This window comes from Tachysurus vachellii, chromosome 24 (assembly GCF_030014155.1).
Source record: "Tachysurus vachellii isolate PV-2020 chromosome 24, HZAU_Pvac_v1, whole genome shotgun sequence".
In the NCBI taxonomy this organism is placed as follows: domain Eukaryota; kingdom Metazoa; phylum Chordata; class Actinopteri; order Siluriformes; family Bagridae; genus Tachysurus; species Tachysurus vachellii.
Window position 1 is genome coordinate 477,501 of NC_083483.1, and position 11,452 is coordinate 488,952.

Genomic DNA, 11,452 nt, shown 5'->3' on the forward strand with positions numbered 1-11,452 from the left:
AGATCAGACACACTTTCACACAGATATCAGACACTCGAATCAGACACACTTTCACACAGATCAGACACTCGGATCAGACACACTTTCACACAGATCAGACACACTTTCACACAGATCAGACACTCGGATCAGACACACTTTCACACAGTTCAGACACACTTTCACACAGTTCAGACACACTTTCACACAGATCAGACACTCGGATCAGACACACTTTCACACAGATCAGACACACTTTCACACAGATCAGACACTCGGATCAGACACACTTTCACACAGATCAGACACACTTTCACACAGATATCAGACACTCGGATCAGACACACTTTCACACAGATCAGACACTCGGATCAGACACACTTTCACACAGATCAGACACTCGGATCAGACACACTTTCACACAGTTCAGACACACTTTCACACAGATCAGACACACTTTCACACAGATCAGACACACTTTCACACAGATCAGACACTCGGATCAGACACACTTTCACACAGATCAGACACTCAGAGCTTACAGGTCATTACAGATACAGATGATTGGCCGAAGTAAAACAGACTCTTTCTTCTTCTTCTTCTTCAGAGGGTTTGTAGTGGATTCTTCTCCGTCTCGACTGTCCTTCCTGTTCAGGGTCGCTAACAGCACGTTGATGGCAGCCTGAAAACCATAAAGAAGTGCAGAGTGAACAAGAACAACATGAAGGAGAAGATCACCAAGAAGGAGAAGGAGGATGAAGACCAGGAGAAGACTGAGAAGGAGAGTTGAAGAAGATCGTACTGATGGAGCTCCATCTATTTCGTCGATGATGAGACAGTTTGGTCTCTCGTTGGCTCCCAGGACTGACTTCATCTGTGTGGCCGTGTCGATACGCTTCTGAAACAGCTCTGCACTGCGATCATCACTGCACACACACACACAATCTTATTAGAAAAACAGCCCTGTGTGTGTGTGTGTGTGTGTGTGTGTGTGTGTGTGTGTAATACCTGGCATTGATCTCAACTACGTTATATCCTGCATGTTTAGCAATGATGTGTGCTAACGTTGTCTTTCCTAATCCAGGAGGACCAGACAAGAGTGCAACCTACACACACACACAGACACACACACACAGACACACACACACAGACACACACACACAGACACACACACACACAGTTAGATGTTTGAGTTACATTTGATGTGTATATTTTGCCTGTGAGGACTGGAGCCATGTGAAGGTCAGACCTTAAGTTTGGGCCGTTTGTACTGGTCCAGCTCGGCCTCCAGGATCTCCTCAGTGATCTGACTTTTTGTTTTAAAGCGCTGGTTCTGGTTCTGAGAGCTGGTGCTGTTCACTCTGGACTCGGCTGTGGGAGGGCGAGACTTTCTCTCTCTTCCAAAAACCACAGAGTCCCAAAGCTTCAGCCATTTCAACAGACACCGATTAGTGAACTGAACACACACACACACACACACACACACACACACACACACACACACACACACACACACAATAATAATTAATAATAGTTTCATTTATAAATTAATTATTATTTACATTTTATGTATAAAGGTTCTGTTTTAATTTATGTCTGAATTTTAAAACATTAACTTTAATTATATAATAACAACATCATGAGGAATAGGTGTGATAATATCTAAATAAAATAAAAGTGTGTCTAAAAAAAAAAGATGAAACTGAAGAAACAATAAAACTGAGTTTGTGAAAATAAAAAAATCATAAAATTAAAGAACAAAGAAACTGAAAAAGTGTTTAAAAGTGAAACAGAAAGGAATGAATTTGTGGATAAATTACTCAAAAGGGATTAACTAGGCAGTGTGTGTGTGTGTGTGTGTGTGTGTGTGTGTGTGTTACATCATCACTCAGGAGCTCCATGTAATGCTGAGGAGCGAAGCGATCCACCCACAAGCGAGAGGTGGAGCTTTCATCAGGTTTGCACATGTTTTCATCCTCAATGTCTTTCGTCACTTCATCCACAAGAAGTTCAGGATCTATACCACTGAACACACACACACACACACACACACACACACACACACACACACAAATAAATACAAAATCACACTCATTCACTCACTCGTGTTAAATGAGTAAAAGGTGAGCGTACGTGTTGAGGAGCTCTGTTAATCTCTGGGATTCTTCCACCAGCTGACGATGACGCTGCAGAACAACAACAACATCAGATTCATGCCAATGTGTGTGAGTGTGTGTGTGTGTGTGTGTGTGTGTGTGTACTTACTTTTTCTGACACTTGCTCTTTGAGAACCTCAATAGGAACAGCAAGCAGCCCCAGTGCATTCTGGGAATTTCTGAAAAACCTGGGATCCGGCATCTGAAGACAAAGAACACAATTTATTACACTGTGTGTGTGTGAGAGTGTGTTTGTGTGTGTGAGAGTGCGTGTGTGTTTGTGTGTGTGAGAGTGCGTGTGTGTTTGTGTGTGAGAGTGTATGTGTGTATGTGAGAGGGTGTTTGTGTGTGTGTGTGAGGGTGTGTGTGTAGGTGTGTGTGTGTATGTGTGTATGTGTGTGTGTAGGTGTGTGTGTGTGTGAGCATGCAATCTAGATTCTATACACTATGAATAATATATTCTAGTTAGATACTAATTTTAGGTAAATTAATAAATAAATATATAAATAAACCTTTTTAAATAAAGTTTTACACCACGTCTGTCTAACACACAAATTTAAAAAGATGTTCAGTCTGTGTGTAGTTGAGCACCTGCTCGTCCCCCTCCTGGGTCTTACACAGATACACTCGGTTGCCCATACAGTCGGTGACGGTGATGAAGTCTCCGCTGGCTGGTGGACGTTTCAGTGCGTAGCGTGGAGCTGTGGCTCTTTTTGGAGATTCCTGCAGCACTGCAAGTCCGCTGATGTCCAACACACCAACCGGGCCGGTGGCTATGGCTCTGTCAGGCGAGAGAGATAGAGAAAACCCCGACCTGGAGGGAGGGAGGGGGAGGGGAAGAGTGAGAGAGATAGAGAGCGAGAGAGAGAGAGAGAGAGAGAGAGAGCGAGAGAGAGAGAGAGATAGAGAGAAAACACTACAGTGTGGCTCAACAACAATTTCTCTGTTTATTAAAAGGTGCCAATAATTCTGGATTTCATCATAACCCTTGTTAATGTTTAGTATAAAGTTTTGATCAGTTACCTCGTCCTCTCTGTCCTCCGATACGCCTCAGGTGAGGATGGAGGTGTGATCTCATCACCTGTCACTTCAAAATGGAGTTTTTTGGCCACGTCTTGTTTCCGCTTCTTCGCTTTTGGTGCTGTAAAGAACTTGTTTTAAACTCTCATAAGAATACAATCCAATAGCAAGATCACCTGAGTATATTCTCACTACAAGGTTACGGTTTCTATAGTAACAGCTTGTTCACAGGGACTTGTACATTAGACAATGAAGGTGATGTTTTAGGAAGGAGTCCCCAGTGTCAGAGGATCTTCAGGACAGGGGCGTGTTACGCTTTTACACAGGACAATCTGATACAGGGAAGTAATCAACAATCTGTGAATGATGAGTTTGTTATTGACTCACTCAGTGCCTCGTCCTCCTCATGCTCTGGAACTTCAGCCGTGTCCGTATTTGTTAAAGCTGTGTCAGCGGAGGTGAGAGCTTCCTCAAATGTCTGTTTCTTCTGTCTGAACTCTGACACCTTTACATTACGATGAGACTCATCTGTCAACACAACAGAACACGTAATGAATTCAGATGATTTGAAGTTAAAATGTGTATCAAATCTGTCAAGATGTCCCTAATCAGCACCCTTCAAATAAACAACTTAAACTATATATGTATGTGTGTATATATTTATATATATATATATATACACATATACATACACATACACACACACATATATATACATATACATATATATCATGTATAAGTGTAAATATAGAACATGTATAAGTGTAAATGTATAACATGTATAAGTGTAAATGTATAAGTGTAAATGTATAACATGTATAAGTGTAAATGTATAACATGTATAAGTGTAAATGTATAAGTGTAAATGTTTAAGTGTAAATGTATAACATGTATAAGTGTAAATGTATAAGTGTAAATGTATAACATGTATAAGTGTAAATGTATAACATGTATAAGTGTAAATGTATAAGTGTAAATGTATAACATGTATAAGTGTAAATGTATAAGTGTAAATGTATAAGATGTATAAGTGTAAATGTATAAGATGTATAAGTGTAAATGTATAAGATGTATAAGTGTAAATGTATAAGTGTAAATGTATAACATGTATAAGTGTAAATGTATAAGTGTAAATGTATAACATGTATAAGTGTAAATGTATAAGTGTAAATGTATAAGATGTATAAGTGTAAATGTATAAGTGTAAATGTATAACATGTATAAGTGTAAATGTATAAGTGTAAATGTATAAGATGTATAAGTGTAAATGTATAAGATGTATAAGTGTAAATGTATAACATGTATAAGTGTAAATGTATAAGTGTAAATGTATAACATGTATAAGTGTAAATGTATACGTGTAAATGTATAACATGTATAAGTGTAAATGTATAAGTGTAAATGTATAACATGTATAAGTGTAAATGTATAAGTGTAAATGTATAACATGTATAAGTGTAAATGTATAAGTGTAAATGTATAACATGTATAAGTGTAAATGTATAACATGTATAAGTGTAAATGTATAACATGTATAAGTGTAAATGTATAAGTGTAAATGTATAACATGTATAAGTGTAAATGTATAACATGTATAAGTGTAAATGTATAACATGTATAAGTGTAAATGTATAACATGTATAAGTGTAAATGTATAACATGTATAAGTGTAAATGTATAAGTGTAAATGTATAACATGTATAAGTGTAAATGTATAAGTGTAAATGTATAACATGTATAAGTGTAAATGTATAACATGTATAAGTGTAAATGTATAAGTGTAAATGTATAAGTGTAAATGTATAACATGTATAAGTGTAAATGTATAAGTGTAAATGTATAACATGTATAAGTGTAAATGTATAACATGTATAAGTGTAAATGTATAAGTGTAAATGTATAACATGTATAAGTGTAAATGTATAACATGTATAAGTGTAAATGTATAACATGTATAAGTGTAAATGTATAAGTGTAAATGTATAACATGTATAAGTGTAAATGTATAACATGTATAAGTGTAAATGTATAACATGTATAAGTGTAAATGTATAAGTGTAAATGTATAACATGTATAAGTGTAAATGTATAACATGTATAAGTGTAAATGTATAAGTGTAAATGTATAAGATGTATAAGTGTAAATGTATAACATGTATAAGTGTAAATGTATAACATGTATAAGTGTAAATGTATAAGTGTAAATGTATAACATGTATAAGTGTAAATGTATAAGTGTAAATGTATAAGTGTAAATGTATAAGTGTAAATGTATAACATGTATAAGTGTAAATGTATAAGTGTAAATGTATAAGTGTAAATGTATAACATGTATAAGTGTAAATGTATAAGTGTAAATGTATAACATGTATAAGTGTAAATGTATAACATGTATAAGTGTAAATGTATAAGTGTAAATGTATAACATGTATAAGTGTAAATGTATAAGTGTAAATGTATAACATGTATAAGTGTAAATGTATAACATGTATAAGTGTAAATGTATAAGTGTAAATGTATAACATGTATAAGTGTAAATGTATAACATGTATAAGTGTAAATGTATAAGTGTAAATGTATAACATGTATAAGTGTAAATGTATAACATGTATAAGTGTAAATGTATAACATGTATAAGTGTAAATGTATAAGATGTATAAGTGTAAATGTATAAGTGTAAATGTATAACATGTATAAGTGTAAATGTATAAGATGTATAAGTGTAAATGTATAAGTGTAAATGTATAACATGTATAAGTGTAAATGTATAAGATGTATAAGTGTAAATGTATAAGTGTAAATGTATAACATGTATAAGTGTAAATGTATAACATGTATAAGTGTAAATGTATAAGTGTAAATGTATAACATGTATAAGTGTAAATGTATAACATGTATAAGTGTAAATGTATAAGTGTAAATGTATAACATGTATAAGTGTAAATGTATAACATGTATAAGTGTAAATGTATAACATGTATAAGTGTAAATGTATAAGTGTAAATGTATAACATGTATAAGTGTAAATGTATAAGTGTAAATGTATAACATGTATAAGTGTAAATGTATAACATGTATAAGTGTAAATGTATAACATGTATAAGTGTAAATGTATAAGTGTAAATGTATAACATGTATAAGTGTAAATGTATAACATGTATAAGTGTAAATGTATAACATGTATAAGTGTAAATGTATAACATGTATAAGTGTAAATGTATAAGTGTAAATGTATAACATGTATAAGTGTAAATGTATAAGTGTAAATGTATAAGATGTATAAGTGTAAATGTATAAGATGTATAAGTGTAAATGTATAACATGTATAAGTGTAAATGTATAAGTGTAAATGTATAACATGTATAAGTGTAAATGTATAAGTGTAAATGTATAAGTGTAAATGTATAAGTGTAAATGTATAACATGTATAAGTGTAAATGTATAAGTGTAAATGTATAACATGTATAAGTGTAAATGTATAAGTGTAAATGTATAAGTGTAAATGTATAAGTGTAAATGTATAACATGTATAAGTGTAAATGTATAAGTGTAAATGTATAACATGTATAAGTGTAAATGTATAAGTGTAAATGTATAACATGTATAAGTGTAAATGTATAACATGTATAAGTGTAAATGTATAACATGTATAAGTGTAAATGTATAAGTGTAAATGTATAACATGTATAAGTGTAAATGTATAACATGTATAAGTGTAAATGTATAAGTGTAAATGTATAACATGTATAAGTGTAAATGTATAACATGTATAAGTGTAAATGTATAAGTGTAAATGTATAACATGTATAAGTGTAAATGTATAACATGTATAAGTGTAAATGTATAAGTGTAAATGTATAACATGTATAAGTGTAAATGTATAACATGTATAAGTGTAAATGTATAAGTGTAAATGTATAACATGTATAAGTGTAAATGTATAACATGTATAAGTGTAAATGTATAAGTGTAAATGTATAACATGTATAAGTGTAAATGTATAACATGTATAAGTGTAAATGTATAAGTGTAAATGTATAACATGTATAAGTGTAAATGTATAACATGTATAAGTGTAAATGTATAAGATGTATAAGTGTATAAGATGTATAAGTGTAAATGTATAACATGTATAAGTGTAAATGTATAACATGTATAAGTGTAAATGTATAACATGTATAGTGTAAATGTAAATGTATAAGTGTAAATGTATAAGTGTAAATGTATAACATGTATAAGTGTAAATGTATAAGTGTAAATGTATAACATGTATAAGTGTAAATGTATAAGTGTAAATGTATAACATGTCTAAGTGTAAATGTATAAATGTATAAGTGTAAATGTATAAGTGTAAATGTATAACATGTATAAGTGTAAATGTATAAGTGTAAATGTATAACATGTATAAGTGTAAATGTATAACATGTATAAGTGTAAATGTATAAGTGTAAATGTATAACATGTATAAGTGTAAATGTATAAGTGTAAATGTATAACATGTATAAGTGTAAATGTATAAGTGTAAATGTATAACATGTATAAGTGTAAATGTATAACATGTATAAGTGTAAATGTATAACATGTATAAGTGTAAATGTATAAGTGTAAATGTATAACATGTATAAGTGTAAATGTATAACATGTATAAGTGTAAATGTATAAGTGTAAATGTATAACATGTATAAGTGTAAATGTATAAGTGTAAATGTATAACATGTATAAGTGTAAATGTATAAGTGTAAATGTATAACATGTATAAGTGTAAATGTATAACATGTATAAGTGTAAATGTATAAGTGTAAATGTATAACATGTATAAGTGTAAATGTATAAGTGTAAATGTATAAGTGTAAATGTATAACATGTATAAGTGTAAATGTATAACATGTATAAGTGTAAATGTATAACATGTATAAGTGTAAATGTATAAGTGTAAATGTATAACATGTATAAGTGTAAATGTATAACATGTAAAGTGTAAATGTATAAGTGTAAATGTATAACATGTATAAGTGTAAATGTATAACATGTATAAGTGTAAATGTATAAGTGTAAATGTATAACATGTATAAGTGTAAATGTATAACATGTATAAGTGTAAATGTATAACATGTATAAGTGTAAATGTATAAGTGTAAATGTATAACATGTATAAGTGTAAATGTATAAAATGTATAAGTGTAAATGTATAAGTGTAAATGTATAACATGTATAAGTGTAAATGTATAACATGTATAAGTGTAAATGTATAAGTGTAAATGTATAACATGTATAAGTGTAAATGTATAACATGTATAAGTGTAAATGTATAAGTGTAAATGTATAACATGTATAAGTGTAAATGTATAACATGTATAAGTGTAAATGTATAAGTGTAAATGTATAACATGTATAAGTGTAAATGTATAACATGTATAAGTGTAAATGTATAACATGTATAAGTGTAAATGTATAAGTGTAAATGTATAACATGTATAAGTGTAAATGTATAACATGTATAAGTGTAAATGTATAACATGTATAAGTGTAAATGTATAACATGTATAAGTGTAAATGTATAAGTGTAAATGTATAACATGTATAAGTGTAAATGTATAACATGTATAAGTGTAAATGTATAACATGTATAAGTGTAAATGTATACATGTATAAGTGTAAATGTATAAGTGTAAATGTATAACATGTATAAGTGTAAATGTATAAGTGTAAATGTATAAGATGTATAAGTGTAAATGTATAACATGTATAAGTGTAAATGTATAACATGTATAAGTGTAAATGTATAAGTGTAAATGTATAACATGTATAAGTGTAAATGTATAAGTGTAAATGTATAACATGTATAAGTGTAAATGTATAACATGTATAAGTGTAAATGTATAAGTGTAAATGTATAACATGTATAAGTGTAAATGTATAAGTGTAAATGTATAACATGTATAAGTGTAAATGTATAACATGTATAAGTGTAAATGTATAAATGTATAAGTGTAACATGTATAAGTGTAAAATGTATAACATGTATAAGTGTAAATGTATAAGTAATGTATAAGTGTAAATGTATAAGTGTAAATGTATAACTGTATAAGTGTAATGTAAATGTATAAGTGTAAATGTATAAGTGTAAATGTATAACATGTATAAGTGTAAATGTATAAAGTGTAAAGTGTATAACTGTATAAGTGTAAATGTATAACATGTATAAGTGTAAATGTATAAATGTAAATGTAAGTGTAAATGTATAACATGTATAAGTGTAAATGTATAACATGTATAAGTGTAAATGTATAACATGTATAAGTGTAAATGTATAAGTGTAAATGTATAACATGTATAAGTGTAAATGTATAACATGTATAAGTGTAAATGTATAAGTGTAAATGTATAACATGTATAAGTGTAAATGTATAACATGTATAAGTGTAAATGTATAACATGTATAAGTGTAAATGTATAAGTGTAAATGTATAACATGTATAAGTGGTAAATGTATAACATGTATAAGTGTAAATGTATAACATGTATAAGTGTAAATGTATAAGTGTAAAATGTATAAGTGTAAATGTATAAGTGTAAATGTATAACATTGATAAGTGTAAATGTATAAGTGTAAATGTATAACATGTATAAGTGTAAATGTATAAGTGTAAATGTATAACATGTATAAGTGTAAATGTATAAGTGTAAATGTATAACATGTATAAGTGTAAATGTATAAGTGTAAATGTATAAGTGTAAATGTATAAGTGTAAATGTATAACATGTATAAGTGTAAATGTATAAGATGTATAAGTGTAAATGTATAAGTGTAAATGTATAACATGTATAAGTGTAAATGTATAACATGTATAAGTGTAAATGTATAAGTGTAAATGTATAAGTGTAAATGTATAACATGTATAAGTGTAAATGTATAAGTGTAAATGTATAACATGTATAAGTGTAAATGTATAACATGTATAAGTGTAAATGTATAAGTGTAAATGTATAAGTAAATGTAAAAGTGTAAATGTATAAGTGTAAATGTATAACATGTATAAGTGTAAATGTATAACATGTATAAGTGTAAATGTATAACATGTATAAGTGTAAAATGTATAAGGTGTAAATGTATAGACATGTATAATGTAAATGTATAAGTGTAAATGTATAAGTGTAAATGTAATAAGTGTAAAAGTATAACAGTATAAGTGTAAAATGTATAAGTGTAAATGTATAACATGTATAAGTGTAAATGTATAAGTGTAAATGTATAAGTGTAAATGTATAAGTGTAAATGTATAACATGTATAAGTGTAAATGTATAAGTGTAAATGTATAACATGTATAAGTGTAAATGTATAAGTGTAAATGTATAACATGTATAAGTGTAAATGTATAACATGTATAAGTGTAAATGTATAAGTGTAAATGTATAAGTGTAAATGTATAACATGTATAAGTGTAAATGTATAAGATGTATAAGTGTAAATGTATAAGTGTAAATGTATAACATGTATAAGTGTAAATGTATAACATGTATAAGTGTAAATGTATAAGTGTAAATGTATAACATGTATAAGTGTAAATGTATAACATGTATAAGTGTAAATGTATAAGTGTAAATGTATAACATGTATAAGTGTAAATGTATAACATGTATAAGTGTAAATGTATAACATGTATAAGTGTAAATGTATAAGTGTAAATGTATAACATGTATAAGTGTAAATGTATAAGTGTAAATGTATAAGTGTAAATGTATAAGTGTAAATGTATAAGTGTAAATGTATAACATGTATAAGTGTAAATGTATAACATGTATAAGTGTAAATGTATAAGTGTAAATGTATAACATGTATAAGTGTAAATGTATAACATGTATAAGTGTAAATGTATAACATGTATAAGTGTAAATGTATAAGTGTAAATGTATAACATGTATAAGTGTAAATGTATAAGTGTAAATGTATAAGTGTAAATGTATAAGTGTAAATGTATAAGATGTATAAGTGTAAATGTATAAGTGTAAATGTATAACATGTATAAGTGTAAATGTATAACATGTATAAGTGTAAATATAGAACATATAACGTATAATATAAAGTCACATACGTTCCAGTTCTGCCATCACCTCCAGTTCGTCTGCAAACTGTTGTTGAAAATCATCCTCTATCCCGTACATGTCATCATACTCATCCATTCTGAGCTTTAAGTTAAAACAACAGTTTACAGTTTAATACAGGACGCTTACTGATGAGGTTTTCGCGCAAAATGTTTGTGCTTTGTATTCACATCCGGGTCATTCAGGAAACGTC

The 11,452-nt window shown here is 29.0% G+C and overlaps 1 protein-coding gene across 1 annotated transcript in view; it reads right to left on the reverse strand.

Moving 5' to 3' along the window:
- Positions 1-11,405, reverse strand: part of chtf18 (CTF18, chromosome transmission fidelity factor 18 homolog (S. cerevisiae)) — a 17,980-nt gene extending 6,575 nt beyond the window's left edge. The window contains exons 1-11 of the mRNA XM_060860871.1: positions 11,250-11,405; positions 3,543-3,683; positions 3,159-3,276; positions 2,727-2,949; positions 2,245-2,337; positions 2,113-2,165; positions 1,860-2,004; positions 1,229-1,435; positions 988-1,085; positions 782-905; positions 522-661 (exon numbers count right to left, since the gene is read on the reverse strand). Coding sequence (XP_060716854.1) covers positions 522-661; positions 782-905; positions 988-1,085; positions 1,229-1,435; positions 1,860-2,004; positions 2,113-2,165; positions 2,245-2,337; positions 2,727-2,949; positions 3,159-3,276; positions 3,543-3,683; positions 11,250-11,337 — 1,430 coding nt within the window. The 5' untranslated portion in view covers positions 11,338-11,405. The remainder of the gene's footprint in view (positions 1-521; positions 662-781; positions 906-987; positions 1,086-1,228; positions 1,436-1,859; positions 2,005-2,112; positions 2,166-2,244; positions 2,338-2,726; positions 2,950-3,158; positions 3,277-3,542; positions 3,684-11,249) is intronic.
- Positions 11,406-11,452: the final 47 nt, after the last annotated feature.